Source organism: Ctenocephalides felis, unplaced genomic scaffold, assembly GCF_003426905.1.
Source record: "Ctenocephalides felis isolate EL2017-DRISC unplaced genomic scaffold, ASM342690v1 CF-g0.4_SCAFFOLD_03571, whole genome shotgun sequence".
In the NCBI taxonomy this organism is placed as follows: Eukaryota; Metazoa; Arthropoda; class Insecta; order Siphonaptera; family Pulicidae; genus Ctenocephalides; species Ctenocephalides felis.
Window position 1 is genome coordinate 60,442,935 of NW_020539725.1, and position 16,264 is coordinate 60,459,198.

At 30.2% G+C, this 16,264-nt stretch overlaps 4 protein-coding genes across 4 annotated transcripts in view; 3 read left to right on the forward strand and 1 right to left on the reverse strand.

Annotated features, from left to right (window-relative positions):
- The first annotated feature begins 8 nt into the window (after window positions 1-8).
- LOC113385186 (proteasome subunit beta type-1-like) lies at window positions 9-1,141 on the forward strand. Its single transcript, XM_026623005.1, has 2 exons — window positions 9-121; window positions 477-1,141. The coding sequence occupies exons 1-2, from the start codon at window positions 39-41 to the stop codon at window positions 1,027-1,029; spliced, it is 636 nt and encodes a 211-aa protein (XP_026478790.1). The 5' UTR covers window positions 9-38; the 3' UTR covers window positions 1,030-1,141.
- A 4,170-nt stretch (window positions 1,142-5,311) lies between these two features.
- Window positions 5,312-10,852, reverse strand: LOC113385172 (endothelial differentiation-related factor 1 homolog). The gene is made up of 3 exons (XM_026622990.1): window positions 10,626-10,852; window positions 5,731-5,891; window positions 5,312-5,661 (listed from the first exon to the last, which is right to left on the reverse strand). The coding sequence occupies exons 1-3, from the start codon at window positions 10,747-10,749 to the stop codon at window positions 5,506-5,508; spliced, it is 441 nt and encodes a 146-aa protein (XP_026478775.1). The 5' UTR covers window positions 10,750-10,852; the 3' UTR covers window positions 5,312-5,505.
- Window positions 10,853-13,491: 2,639 nt separating this feature from the next.
- Window positions 13,492-15,176, forward strand: LOC113386413 (E3 ubiquitin-protein ligase rnf8-B-like). The gene is made up of 6 exons (XM_026624194.1): window positions 13,492-13,763; window positions 13,942-14,059; window positions 14,103-14,254; window positions 14,316-14,611; window positions 14,714-14,872; window positions 15,009-15,176. The coding sequence occupies exons 1-6, from the start codon at window positions 13,656-13,658 to the stop codon at window positions 15,106-15,108; spliced, it is 933 nt and encodes a 310-aa protein (XP_026479979.1). The 5' UTR covers window positions 13,492-13,655; the 3' UTR covers window positions 15,109-15,176.
- LOC113386414 (farnesyl pyrophosphate synthase) overlaps window positions 15,160-16,264 on the forward strand; it is a 4,295-nt gene continuing 3,190 nt past the window's right edge. Inside the window, exon 1 of the mRNA XM_026624195.1 lies at window positions 15,160-15,168. Coding sequence (XP_026479980.1) covers window positions 15,160-15,168 — 9 coding nt within the window. The remainder of the gene's footprint in view (window positions 15,169-16,264) is intronic.

Below are 16,264 nucleotides of genomic sequence, written 5' to 3' on the forward strand. Positions count from 1 at the left end.
TTTTTTTTGTTAATAATATTAATAATAATACGTTAAATATGGCTTTAGTTGGTGGACTACCTGATTACGAAACGCCGGGGGCTAAGAAACAACATTTCAGCCCTTATTCGGATAATGGAGGGTATGAAAAATCATTTTTAGATAGATAGATAGAAATTAAAATTCAATTTGCGTCACAAGTATAAATATTAGTGTAATAAAAATTTATAGAAGATTAGTAGATAATTAGTATCTATTTTAATCAGTCTCTCTGGTCTGTAAATTCATAATTTGTAAATTCATGATTTTGAATTTTGTACACACAAAGACACCTAGCTAATATATACATCTTACGATGAACACTATGGGAGGTAGTGTTCTTTCTAGCACAATTCTAATTTATTATTATTTTGAAGGTTATTAACCATGTCGCCCAGCAACTCGAGTTTCAATTAATTATTAGTTCATTATCAACTATCCCCTGTGTCTTTTTCCAGGAGTATCGTAGCCATAGCAGGCGAGGACTACGTCATAATAGCCGCCGACACCCGTCTAAGCTCCGGTTTCTCAATCTTCACCCGCGAACAAAAGAAACTCTTCACCCTCTCCGGCACAACAGTCCTCGGTGCCACCGGCTGCTGGTGCGACACCCTAGCCCTCACCAGCATGATCGAAGCCCGTATGAAAATGTACGAACACGATCACAATAAACCAATGAGCACCCCAGCAGTCGCCCAAATGTTATCCACCATGATGTACTATCGCAGATTCTTCCCTTACTATGTCTCGAATGTCCTGGCCGGTTTGGATTCCCAAGGCAGAGGGTGCGTTTTCAGTTACGATCCGGTAGGGCATTGTGAGAAGTCGATGTTCAGAGCAGGAGGGTCTGCCGGGGCTCTGCTGCAGCCTCTGCTCGATAATCAGCTGGGTTTTAAGAATATGCAGAATATTACGCCGGCGCCCATACCGAAGGAGAAGGCTTTGATTATTATAAAGATGTTTTTGTGTCGGCTGCAGAGAGAGATATTTATACGGGCGATGGGATTTTGATTAAGATCATTACCAAAGAGGGTATCGTGGAGGAGAAGTTTGAGTTGAGGAGAGATTAGGTTTTTATAATAAGATGATATTGTAATGGATGAATAAAGTTTGTGCGTTTTTAATTTGAGCATTTTACTGAAGGTGAATATCAAACTATTTTTGATTTGGTATCATTTTTGGACAATCTACAATATTTTTGGATATTTTACAACAACATTTTTAGGCAATTTATAGCATGTTTAGATAATTCACCACAGATTCAGGCGATTCACAGGATTTTAATGCAAATTGCAACTTTTTAGATGCAAACTTACAACAATTTGAGACAATTCACAACATTTTTAGAGAACATACAATGTTCTGGGACAATTTACAACATTTTCACACCACTTACAACATACAGGAACAGTATGCAATATTTTCAAACAAGATACAACATTGCTAGATTATCTGCAACATTTTCAGACAATATACAACATTCTGAGACAACATACAATATTCTGGAACAATTTACAACATTTTCAGAAAACTTGCAGACTGTTTACAACATTCTAGGACAACTTAAAATGTTATCAGATAATGTACAGCTTTCGAAGAGAGTATACAACATTCTGAAACAACCTACAACATTATGAGATAACATACAACATTTTTAAATCATTTACCTAACTTACAATGTTATCAGATAATGTACATCTTTCGAAGAGAATATACAACATTCTGAAACAACCTACAACATTCTGAGATAATATCCAACATTCTAAAACAATTTACAACATACTGAGACAATTTAGAACATTTTCTGATAACTTTTCATAACATTTTCAGACAGTTTACAACATTCTGGTAGAACATACATACGTTTTGAAACAATTTAACTAATTTTATACAACATACAACAATTCTTAGATCATGTACAACATTTTCAGATAACTTAGAAAACATTCTGAGATAACATACAACAATTCTGAAACAGTATACAATATTTTCAAACAAGATACAACATTGTTAGATCAACTACAACATTTTCAGATAACTTACAACATTTTAGACAATACCATTATGTTTACTTATCTATGGACAATACCTAACATGCTTAGACAATATACAACACTCTGATACAACATACAATGTTGTTATTTTACAACATTCTGAAATAATCTACAATTTCAGAGATAGCCTGTAACATTTTCAGGCACTATACGACTTTTTTAAAAAATAACACAACACATTCAACAACCTACAAAATTTTGGTACAATATACAACATTCAGACACAATTTAACAAATTTTAAGAACAATTTTTCATACAGTTTACAAATGATAAATTAAAAATTATATATTTATAATAGCATTAAAAATATGTATAATATTCAAAAACAATAAAGTATTTAAAGTCATACTTCAAATACGACATGATCGGTTTGTCATTGTAATTAGCATTTAGAAAAGAACCTTCAAAGAGAAATGGAGTAATTGCTGATTAATAAAATCTATAATATTAGTTCACACAGTGTATTATGTTAAACAACGCCTAAACAAATATTGTTTTCACAATTTCACCCATCATCATATAATAATTGAAGTTTGAAGAACTTCATGTAATTAAAATTAACATACATTCATTTACTGTTTGTATTTTTTTTACTTTTTCGCTGACGATATAATCTCATTCTTTGAACAGCTGTTATATCTGTCTTGCCTTAAAAACTACTTTCCATTTTAATAACTTCAAAGATTTATGGAAACTATAAGTCCATTTTTTATTTTATATTTAGTTTTGCTCGTCAGTAGAGTCCCTTTTTAATGTTATTTTTAGATTGCTCGTCAGTAGAGTCCCTTTTTACTTATATTTTTAGTATGTCTGTCAGTAGAGTCTATTTTTAATTCTATTTTTAGTATATTATTTTGCTCGTCAGTAGAGTCCCCTTCCCTTTTTCATTTTTAGTTTGGTCGTCAGTAGAGTCCCTACTTCATTATATTTTTAGTATGATCGTCAGTAGAGTCCCTTTTTAATTTTATTTTTAGTCCCATTTTCTTCTATTTTTAATTTATCAGTAGAATTTATTTTTCTTTTATTTTTATTTTGCTCGTCATTAGAGTCCCTCTCCTTTTTTCATTTTTAGTTTGGTCGTCAGTAGAGTCCCTTTTTATTTACTAATAATATAGAAATAATTTCTAATCGATAAACTACCGTTTAGTACACGGCACAAATGTTTCATTTGTTTTATTCTTTTCAAGGAACAGGGTAAAATATTCTTCTGATTCACGCATTTTTCATTGAATTGAGATTAGTCCTCTATTTCAAAAATTTCTGGAGCGGCACAAAACGTTCTTAGATCATTTACAAAATTTTCAGATAACTTACAACATTCTTAGATAATATACATTCTGAAACTACACATTTTCAAACAATCCTCCAACATGTTCAGACAATTTTTAACAAATAATATTTTGATTTCAAACTGAAAACAAAAGGATTTTCATTTTATATCACAAAAAAAAAACACTTGCAAAAATTGATAATTAGACAATAACTTTTATAATTCACTAGTTGACCTTAAGCTGACCCGACAGACGTACTTTTTTACGTAAATTTTGTTTTTAGTAACCTATACTGATATTTATTAGTTAAAAATTATTATGTTTTTTTACACTACAATCTATACCAAAATGTATATACATCCATGCACCCATATGGATCTTAAATGTACAACTGCTTTAAATAAAATGATGAGTATTTGCTTTTTTAAAAAACAATTTAAAACATTTTTTTCTTATAATTAGTTCTTTTATCAAAATCCGACGTTATTTTGAAAAAAATAAAATTACACCATTGAAATTGATATCATCCCCCTGGAAAAAGGCAAAGGAATCTAAATTATTATCACTTTTGAACTTGAGAGAAAGATAAACCTAATTTCAAAATTTCATGCAAATTGGAGCACAGTAAAAAAAAATCAGTTCCAAAATGCTCCATTGACAGGAGTAAATATTCCGTATCCGACGGCAAAAATATGAAAATACTAACGTTTGTATGTGAAAAAGAAATAGGGTTGTTTTTAGGGTTTTCCCGGAAATTATTTGATTTTTTCTCACCATTCATTCATTTAATTATTGATTCATTTTTAACTTCCCGAAGGAGAAGTTTGTTTTCATAAAAAAATCCGAATCGCTAATTTTATGTTTTCTCGACCTTTCAAGCCATTCTGAATCGAATGAGACCAAATTTGGAAAAAGTATGTGTGTGTGTGTGTGTGTGTGAACAGATTTTTTGACGTAAATCGACGTTTTCTCTAAAACGGCTGGACCGATTTCAGATATTTAAAAGCATTTGATGTATCTCGATGAGGATTATCGTTTCTCAGTTTGTGCGACGATCAGCCGAGCCGTTTCTTCTTTGTAAATTGCAGAAAAGTGAAAAATTTTCGTCCACGTTTATCCCGCAATTCTGAATCGATTTCGAAAATCAAAAAACCATTTGATAGATATTAGTTGGGAATCGTGCTGATTAGTTTTTTGGTAAAGATCGGTCGGGCCGTTTTCTTGTAATAAAGTTTAAAAAAAAAAAAAATTCGACGATTTTTATGATTTTTTTTCGACGGTAGATACCAGTCTTCTAGGTCATACTAAAATATTACGCCCTACGACAACTCGTTTAGCTTTAAAAAATTCGTCAAAGTTTGCAAAAATTAGTATGGTCTTTTTGGCATTTGTCAAAATTTGAATTTTCATCGACGTTTTCTCAAAAACGCCTGAACCGATTTCAGATATTTAAAAAGCATTTGATGTATCTCGATGAGGATTATCGTTTCTCAGTTTTGTGCGACGATCAGCCGAGCCGTTTCTTTGTAATTTGGAAAAAAGTGTTAAACTTTTCGTCATCGAACGCTCATCCTACCGAACCGATTTTAAAAAAATCAAAAATTGTTCGAAAGATATTAGTTGGGAATGGTACTGATTAATTTTAGGTGAAAATCTACCGAGCCGTTTTCTTGTAATTACCTGTTGAAAAAAAAAATTAAGCCGATTTTCATGGAACTTTTAGTTATATTATTTACTCATTTTTTTCATTATGTCGATTATTTACACATATCGGGAAGTTCATGTAACTTGCCTCAAGGCTAAATACCAATACCAACTAGTCATATTATAGAAGATAGGCCTATAATATTTAAAGTACACAAACTCTATATCCACAATGCATTACAGCTGCACTATAAATAATCAATTAAATAAAACCACACAATTTCTATATAAACTTGGTACATTTCCATCTCATTTTTATTATTGCAACGACAAAGAGCCCCCTTGGGTCCTCATCCAAATGCATCAATATCATCATGATCATATAGAAATAACTAACAAAAGAAAAGAGATTTTTTAAAATTTCGTCACAAACAAAACAATTTTCATATAATCATCATGTAGAAGTGTGTGTAGTGGTAGTAAATTAATTATGTTATCACTGCCTCCTGACGTCGATTTACTTTTTGGGCTCAGGAGGCAACAGCGGTTTGCCGCGATCCTTTCCACGCAATTTTAGGCCAATGGCCTTCTCGATCTTCCCGATGACGAGGTTGTTGGGAATGCCTCGGCCTGCTTCGTAGTCGTTCACGATTTGGGGCTTCTCGCAAATTTTCTAATGATAAAAGATACATGATTAGTGTATGTATGTATGTTTGAGGATAAAGGTTGGTTTTCTATTTACGGTTGCTAGATCCTTCTGGCTCATTCCCTTCGCCTGCCTGCCCTGCATAATCAGTTTGCCCAGGTCGAGTGATATTTTCTCGTGCTTCAGTTCTTCGGTCTCTCGGTCGAGTTTGGCAGTATTTTTAGTTGTCACGTGTTGCTTGTTGGATCCACCACCGACTGGAAATGAAATGAAGAAATTAATTGTGCTTAATATTAGCAATAGAGTCCTTTTTTGGGCCGAGAATCGAAAATGAAAATTTTTGCATCTCTCGACGTTTTGAAGGTTTCTGAACATTTTACTGGTATACCTCAGAAACTAAATGGATGTGTGCGTGTGTTTTGTATGTCCGCATTTTTTCGTCCACGTTTTCGGGCGCACGGATCAACCGATTTGATCGGTTTAAAAAACATTCGATTCCTATTCGAGTGCAAATCCGTACAAATGCAGCGGAAGTGCGTTACGGCAGATAATATAAGATAAGAGTCGAGTGCCAATGATTTTTCATTCGCTCTCGATAATATCATTTCTATAATATTTTTAATATTTTGATTTTTCATTCGCTCTCGATATCATTTCTATAATGTTTTTAATATTTAAGGATATAATTAAAAAATATTTTTCAATACATTTACCTTGCAATAAAATTATTTTCAACCCCGTGAAAACCCTAAAACCCTTCAAACAACCTCTAAATTAGAAAAAAATACTTACAAAAAAAATAAATTTCGGTATGATAATATGAGAATTACATATAAAGTAAATAATATTTAAATTTAACCCTTTTTAGACCCTTAAAAACAACCCCTTGATGAAAAATTGTTCAAAAGAATTATTTTGAACTTGAAAGAAAAAAATGAATAATGAAGTGATAAAGGGTCTATCTTCTATCTTTGTTTTTGTATGTCACATTCTAAACGTCTTCGCAAATATATTTGTACTAGGTTGTAACTTAGACTGTGCATATAAGGGCTATCTTTTCATTCTTTTTAATGAAAATAAGAAAATCCTACAGTCACATTCTAAACGCACTTGCAAACGTATTTGTACTAGATTGTAACTTAGACTGTGCCTAGACAGGCTGCTTTTTTAATTTTTTTTCAATAATTTTCACAAAATTGGAAAAGTGCTCCGGTAAACTCACATTCTAAACCTTCTTGGAAATATATTTGTACCATGTTGTAACTTAGACTGTGCCTTAATGGTTTTCTTCATTTGTTTTCTGATAATTTTCACAAAATTAAAAAAGTAAGAAAGATAATATAAGATAAGAGTCGAGTGCCAATGATTTCTCATTCGCTCTCGATGATATCATTTCTATACGGGTCGATGTGATTAGTTGTCGCTTATGTGAATAGAGATCTGTCGTTGTATAACAAGGAAAACGGAATAGATAAACATTTTAAAGTTACATCGTAGTACAAATCTTGATTTAATGAAAAATAACCGAATCAGAAGAATATTTTACCATGTTCCTTGAAAATAATAAAACAAATTAAACATTTGTGCCGTGTACTAAACGTAAGTTTATTGATTAGAAATTATTTCTATATTATTAGTAAATAAAAAGGGACTCTACTGACGACCAAACTAAAAATGAAAAAGGGAAGGGGACTCTACTGACGAGCAAAACTAAAAATAAACTCTACTGATAACTTGAAAATGGAAGAAAATGGGACTTTGCTGACGACCAAATTAAAATTAAAAAGGAAGGGAGGCTCTACTGACGAGCAAAATAAAAATAAAATTCAAAGAGACTCTACTGATGATTAAATTAAAAATCAAAGAAAAGTGGACTCTACTGACGAGCAAAACTAAATATAAAATAAAAAATGGACTTGTAGTTTCCATAAATCTTTGAAGTTATTAAAATGGAAAAGTTTTTAAGGCAAGACAGATATTACAGCTGTTCAAAGAATGAGATTATATCGCCAGCGAAAAAGTAAAAAAAATACAAGCAGTCAATGAATGTTTGTTAATTTTAATTACATGAAGTTCTTCAAAGAGTGAAGTCGCAAAAACAATCCAATGTGTGAACGAATGTTATAGAATTTATTAATCAGCAATTACTTCATTTCTCTAATGAAGGTTCATTTCTAAATGCTAATTACAATGACAAACCGATCAGGTCGTATTTGAAGTATGACTTCAATTACATTATTGTTTTTGAATATTATACATATTTTAATGCTATCATAGATATATAATTTCTAATTTATCATTATATAAATGTGTATAATGATTGACACTAATAAATGTGCGCATCACAAGTGTTGTTACCATATTACTAATAAACATTATTCAAAATTGTTATATGATGTATTTATTTTTACTTAACTTAAATTTGCTACTTTGTACAGTAGCAAATAAGTTTTACTTCAATCGCTTGTGATCCTTACGCGATTGAATGCTTTATCACCTAAGTTGATTTTTAATTTGCTCGTCAGTAGAGTCCTTTCTTTATTTCCTAAATTTATGTTTAGTTTTCTCCTCTTTTTCATTTAAAATTATTTTTAATTTGCTCGTCAGTGAAGTCCTTTTTTTAGATAGACATTTAATTTGCAAAAACAGTAACAAAATTTTTAGATCAAGTGCAACATTTTCAGACAAATTACAACATTCTTGGACAACATACAATGTTCTGAGGCAATTCAGAACACTTTCAGACTGTTTACAACATTCTGAAATAACATACAACATTCTTACATCATTTAAAACATTTTTAGACAACATACAACATTCTTAATTCATCTACAACATTCTGGGACAATTTAAAACAATTTCAGACAACTTACAACATTCTTGTAATGTTGTAATGTTCTGGGACAATTTACAACATTTTTGGACAATATACAATGTTCTTGGACAATTTACAACATTTTTTTTACAATATAAAACATTTTCAGACAGCATACAACATTCTTGAATCATCTACAACATTCTGAGATAACATACAACATTCTTACATCATTTACAACACTTTCAAACAACTTACTACATTCTTAGACTATTTAGAACTATTTCAGATAACTTACAACATTCTTGGACAATATACAACATTCTTGGATCGTTTACAACATTCTCAGACAACATACAATGTCTTTTCTTTATTTTCTTACATTTATATGTTGTATAAGTGATTAGATTTATTATATTAAACAAATTATGTTTATCAAATTAATTACAATAAAATACAAATTTTTTAAAGACAACAAACAAATTTTTTAAAGACAACAAAGAGCACCTTTCTACAATGATGAAGTAGAAGGCAGTTTTACTAAACGTAGTCAGTAATTGTTCGTTTGAAATGTGTTATTTGTTGTGATATTATTGTTGTGGTTTTCCCAATATAGTTTATATTTGCTCAAAAGTCAAATTGGACCTTTGTGCCTCGTCCTGCTCTACATATATACTTCTTATTAAATTTACTTTATTTCATCGAATGTTACTTGAAAATTTTCAAAAAGCAGATCAAAGAAGAAATACTTAATTCATTTTCTGTCTCTGCTCGCAGAAATTTGAAAATTTCGTATAAGCTCAGTAGTATTATTTACAATTATACACAAAATCCAGAATCCAAAAAGAATCTGAAAGACTTGAAATGTAATCAATAAGTCGAAAGACCTAAAAAGACTTGGATTGGATTATACCATGTTTTCTATAGAAAGTGTATAAATTTTCCAGTTTGATTGTATTGACAAAATACAATCATGGGGTTTATTGTTTTTATAATACCTCATTGTATATGGAATAATATTAAGAAACTGCAAAAAAATTGAATCTAATCTGTCACTAATTAGCATATACTATGCAATTGTACGTTCAAAGTTAGAGTACGGATCGATCATTTGATATCCAAAGGTTCAAAGGAAATTTCTAAAATATCTATATTTTAAAATGCACAAAATTTACCCTGAACGAGATTTCAACCACAATATTTTACTTAATGCATTCTGCGTAACATCTCTTGCTACATGTTGTTTCCCTGATAGTATTTTGTTCCTGTATAAACTATGTAATAATGCCATAGATTATCCTCAAATTCTAGACCAACTATCCTTTAACGTTCCTAGACTCTCATCACGAACTCAAATGTTTTTCAAATATTCTACTCCTAAGACTAATGCTCTATTAAACTCACCTATAGTGCTAATGCCCTTTAATTTCAACTCAATTAATAAAGATATCGATATTCACAATACTTCAGTAAAAAGTTAATCTTGATATTTTGTCACGAATATGTTATTTCCATCATATATAATTTAGTTTTACCGTTAAGAATTTGATAGTTTTTTTTATTTTGTGCTATGTATTGTTATGTTATGAATTAAATTATGTTATGTGTTGTTATATCATATGTTAGTATACTTGTATTATTATAATATGTATTATTAAAATTGTATTTTTAAGTCCTGGAGCTACTCTGTGGGCTATATGATAAATACAATAAATAAATAAATATGGCATTGAAACACCACATCCTTATACACTTAAAGTATTAATATTTTTGATTCTCTAGAAATTGTTTAGAATATACCTTACTTAGCAAAACAACGTTTGCCGGGTCAGCTAGTATATATAATGTAGGAAGAACTAATTTTAATTATATTGAGGTTATGTTCATGTCTCAAGAAAAGTACCTACAAACAACAACATAAGTATGTGGTATCAATATGAATATTATATGAAAAAAACCTTCAATTTACACCTTTTAATATGCTGTCTTTATTTAAACGTAAAAAGCGACTCGAGACACATATTTATGCTTTTTTTGAATCGCAAAATGAACATGTCAAAGTAAATAAAGTGCACTTGGACCGACCATGTGCAACCCACATAAAAACATCATAAATCAATTATTACTTATCATTTATCAATTATTATTATTATTATTATTATTATTATTATCTTACATTTTTGTTGGGTTTCGACGGCGACCCCTTGTCTTCGGGCCGCGTTCACCGCAGACTCCGTTTTCATAGCGGATGCCTTCGGAGCCTTTTTGCGCAGAACAGTCACTTGATCCCAATCTGACATTTTCTCACAGTATTATAAATATAAATAAACTTACGATTAATCACCTCGGACACTACGATTAATTAACAAACGATTTTAATTCACAATTTGCTTTTGCGTTGTATCATCAATGCCATTTATCATTTACAACACAAGTCTAAAGTTGGTGCAAGTGCAAGTAAGAGATTTGATTTGAACATGGCCGACTGGGATGGCGGATTAATGGAATTTGTTTTTTAATTGTTGTGGTTTGTCGGAAGGGTTGATGGGGTTTGTTTTAATAAATGTATATGTATAAAAATAAAATGTATATTCTAAAATGGTTTTTGGGGTTTTGCATTCGTGTGAGGTTTGGAAGGAAAACGATTGTGTGTGTCATATCGTTGGATGTGACAGAAACGAGAGTAGTGGGAGAGTCGGTGTCAAATTTGTAGGAAAAGTCTCGTTTAAATTTATTTAACTTTCCTTAGGGTAGTTATAGTAATGGACCGAAATCGAAAATGAAAATTTTATATATCTTTATGTTTAAAACGTCCTGAACAATTTTAAGGCATACCTTAGAAAAAATGCATGTATGTGTGTGTGTGTGTGCGGATACAAATTTTGAGACCAACGAATCAACCGATTTAAATGAGTCATTTACCATTCGATTTCTATTGATACGGAGATGAGCTGATTAGTTTTTGGCAAAGGCAGGTCCAGCGTTACGGAGATATGGAGCAAAGAGTGCAGATAATAGAATAAAGTTTTTTTTTTGAGAACGGATCATCCGATTTGTATGATCCAAAAACATTCAATTAGTAATGACGGGAAAAAGTGTTTATTAGTTTTTAACAAGGCAGATGCAGCCGTTTTTAAATACGGAGCAAAAGTGCAAAAATGGCAATGTTTAATGATTCAAAAATCTTTTTTTCTTGTGTTGACCAAACAAATATTTTTTGGAAAAAAATTATATTTTTTTTAATTTCATTCTTAACCAACCTTAACGTTTTTAGACCGCCACAACAATTTTAGGCCATCCAGAAAATTTTTAGATCGACCACAACGTTTTTTGGCTGCCTACAACAACATTTTTGGGTTATCCAGAAGGTTTTTTAGACGGTTTTACAATATTTTTTAGATCAGTTTGAACATTTTTAGACTGTGTACAATATTTTTAGATCAACCTGAACGTTTTTAGATTTTTTACAACATTTTTAGATAAATCCGAACGTTTTTAGACTGTTTACAACATTTTTTGACTAACTTAAGTTTTCAGACTGTTTAACAAACATTTTTAGATCAGTTTGAAAGTTTTTAGGCTGTTTACAACATTGTTAGATCAGCCTAAACGATTTTAGGCAGTTTACAATATTTTAAGATCAGTTTGAAAGTTTTTAGACTGTTTACACAACATTTTTGGGGCATCCAGAAGGTTTTTTAGGTCGTCCACAACATTTTTAGACAAACCTGAACGTTTTAGACTGTTTACAACATTGTTAGATCAGCCTGAACGTTTTTAGGCTGTTTACAACATTTTTGGTCATCCAAAGGTTTTTTAGACGGTTTACAATATTTTTAGATCAGTCTGAACGTTTTTTGGCCGTCTACAATATTTTTAGTTCATCCTGAACGTCTTTAAATTTTTTACCACATTTATAGAGCAGCCTGAACGTTTTTAGACTGTTTACAACATTTTTAGATTAGTCTGAATATTTTTAGACTTTTTACAAATTTTTGGGTCATTCAGAAGGTTTTTTAGGTCATCATCCACAACATTTTTAGACAAAATTGAATGTTTTTAGGCTGCTTACAACAACATTTCTAGACAAACCTGAACGTTTTTAGGCCGTCCACAACATTTTTAGACAAATTTGAACGTTTTAGGCTATTACACACATTTTTAAATCAATCTAAACATTTTAGGCTGTTCAACAATTTTGGGTCATCCAGAACGTTTTTTAGGCCGTCTACAATATCTTTAGACCAACTTGAACGTTTTTAGACTGTTTACAACATTATTAGATCAGCCTAAACGTTTTTGGTCTGTTTACAACATATTTTTTTAATTTTTTTAATTTTCAAAATAAAATTTTTTTGAATAACGAAAATAATTCAGATTTACAAATTTTATTTCGGTGAGAAAATTTTCATCAAGCAATTTGCCTCAAGGCACGATGCCATACACCACTAGTTTATTGATATGCTAAAAATTTTGAAGTTTTTTAGCATATCAATTTGTTTATTTAAATTAATTACATCATATTTCAAATAAAAGAAAGAATATCAAAACATACATCAAAATAAAAATAAAGAAATATTATGAGGAAATTAAAGATTGAATAGATATTTTAATTTTAATAAATATTATATTGTAGTATAATGAAATAGACAAATGATATGTAAATATGAAATAAGAAAATTGTTTCATAATCTCTCATACCAGATACCCCTGTCTTACTGAGATATAAAAATAATATGTAAATAAATAAATAAATAAATAATAAATAAAAATATTTTGTATTGTATTATATCATACACATATGTAAAGATAATAATAATTGATATTTAATTGCAATATATTCAAAATTTTACTAATAATATTACTAGTTCAATAATTGTCTCAAAATCACAAATTTAAAACAAAATTTAAATGTACCATGAATAAATATAATCATTTAGCCTTTCAGCTCTCCGTCTTTTTGCCTTCTTGACAGTTTTCGCTGCAACTTCAGTGCTGTGTGTCATTGGTCAATCTGCGTCTACGTTTGTATTTAATCGACGGATCGTATGTCAAATGTTTATTTCTTTTTAATAATCATTAATTGAATAAACGTGGGTTGAAAAGCGATCAGTTCATAAAAAAAACAAAAAAAGGTTTTAATGTTTTTGATGTAATTGATTTGGTAGAGTTAAAATAAGTGCTGGTCCTGTTTTAAATCTACTCAATGGCCTCCAAAAGCAGTTCGCCTAAACGGCCGAGAATTAACCAAGAAGCTGATGAACAACCTTATTTGTTAACTGGGAATCAGAAGTTTACGTTGGAGAATTGCGAGGTAAATGATAAAGGATACAATACTTGCTTTCAATTGATTTGTTTACAGGTTATGTGTCAAAAGTTTTGCTAAATTTTGCTTAAAAACCCTAGTGCAAAGGGCACATACACTTTGTATGCTCTAAATTAATAACCAAGTAAATTTCTATCTACTTATCAATTATTATTTTATCTTTCAGTTCACAATAGAAAGAGATCTCTCCAACAACCACGTAATACCTGATGTAGTCGTATCAAGATATCATTGCATCATAGAACATGACAAACCAAAAGATCAATGGACCGTCAAAGACATAAGTACGGGGGGCACATACGTGAACGATGTTCTACTACTTAAAAGAGAACACTCCGCAATTGCTTCAAAATGGTGACAAAGTGCGAATTCCTGAAAACTACATCTACGAATTCTTCAAACCTAAAACCAGCAAAAAGAAAGCTGAAAAGAAAAAGAGGAGTGCTGCTAGTTTAGATGAAACAGTTGTCGAGAAAGAGGTAAGGATAAATGATCAGATGATTAATTCTGGTTACTAATACTTCTATTTCCTCTTTCTAGAACAATTCATCACCCAGAAGTAAAAAATTTCACCAGGATTGTGAAGAGGAAACGACTTGTGCAATTTGTAACGAGATGTTTGTAAAAACAATTGCATTGAATTGTTCTCATGCCTTTTGCAAATCCTGCATCGTCCGGTGGAAGCAGACTAAGAAGATTTGTCCTGTTTGCAGGACCAAAATTACTGCAGAAGTCCCCTTGTTGCTTGTGGATAATATTATTAATTCGTTTTATGGCAATGGGTCTGATGAAAATAAACGGACTAGAGAACAATTGATAAAGGATAGAATTGGTAAGTGATGGTAATAATATATATATATATATTTATATAATAAATATAAATATAAATATATATATATATATATATATATATATTATTTTGCTTTTATTACTTGCAGAAATAGAGAAATCTTTAGAGCCCAAAAGAAACCCTCCAGATCCGGTAGTACAAATAGACGTAGACGGACAAGAGTTTATGCAAGAACCGCTCCTAGGACAACTACTTCTACTACTAGCTACGTCTCGTCAAATTCAATTATTGTTGTTGATGATGATTCGTAAGTAGGAGTTCAAATTTATAGTTTGTAGGGTTACTATTATACATCAGACAGAATATTTTAGAAGTTACATTTTTTTAATGTGGAAGTGGATGGAAATTGAATTAGTTCCAATCAATGTTTCCTGTTTTTACAGTGACACCAGCATCATCTCTTCAGATGACGAATTAAATTCTGAACTCAACGCAATTTATGCAGCTATGGAACTTCGTTTCCCGGCATCTTTTATGCATTAAGAAAAACCAAAGTGAGTGGTTAGATTATTTACATAAATCTCGACGAATGATATGGTTCAAGTATTTTTATCTACTTTTTACGTTATTAATGCTCATTATTAGTATTTTAAGATTTTGTGATGAAAATAAAAGTCTTTACTTATATTATGAGAAGAACTTCTTTGTTATAAGTTTTTATAATAATGTAAGATAGTATTAAATTTAAGATCTGATTAATTTGATATTAATAGTACAATATATTCTGTTCTGTTACAAAGATTTTGAAAAATACATTTAAAATTTTATTCAATTTGGTGTTTAAACCTTTAATTACCTTCCACCCAATTTTTGGATAAAGGATAATTGAATATTGATTTGTATAAAGGTAGATGGGTAAAGATAAAAAAAATAGATTTATAAATAGATAGCTAAAAATGTTAATAGAAGATGATAATATAGGAAGGTGAATAAATTGATGTAGTATGATTTAAGATGAACCATGAATGAAGTCCAGAACGCATTTAGACTTACTTGAATGTTTTTAGACTGTCTAGAACTTTTTAGACTTACCTCAATGTTTCAAGACGCAGCATTTAGACTTATCTGAATTTTCTTACACTCTCCAGAATGCATTTAGACTTGCCTGAACGTTTTTGTTGCATATAAATGTATATATGAATTTTTCTTTGAAATCTCATAAATAATCATAGGTTTTGTTGTGTATAAATAGATATATAAATGTATATATTGATTTTCCATCGGAATCTCATATATAAATGTAGGTTTTGATGTGTATAAATAGATATATAAATGTATATATTGATTTTCCATCGGAATCTCATATATAAAAGTAGGTTTTGTTGTGTATAAATGGATATATAAATGTATATATTGATTTTCCATCAGAATCTCATATATAAATGTAGGTTTTGTTGTGTATAAATGGATATATAAATGTATATATTGATTTTCCATCGAATCTCATATATAAATGTAGGTTTTGTTGTGTATAATGGATATATAAAATGTTATATTGATTTTCATCAGAATCTCATATATAAATGTAGGTTTTGTTGTGTATAAATGGATATATAAATGTATATATGGATTTTCCTTTGAATCTCATATATAATCATAGGTTTTGTTGTGTATAAATGGATATATAAATGTATATATG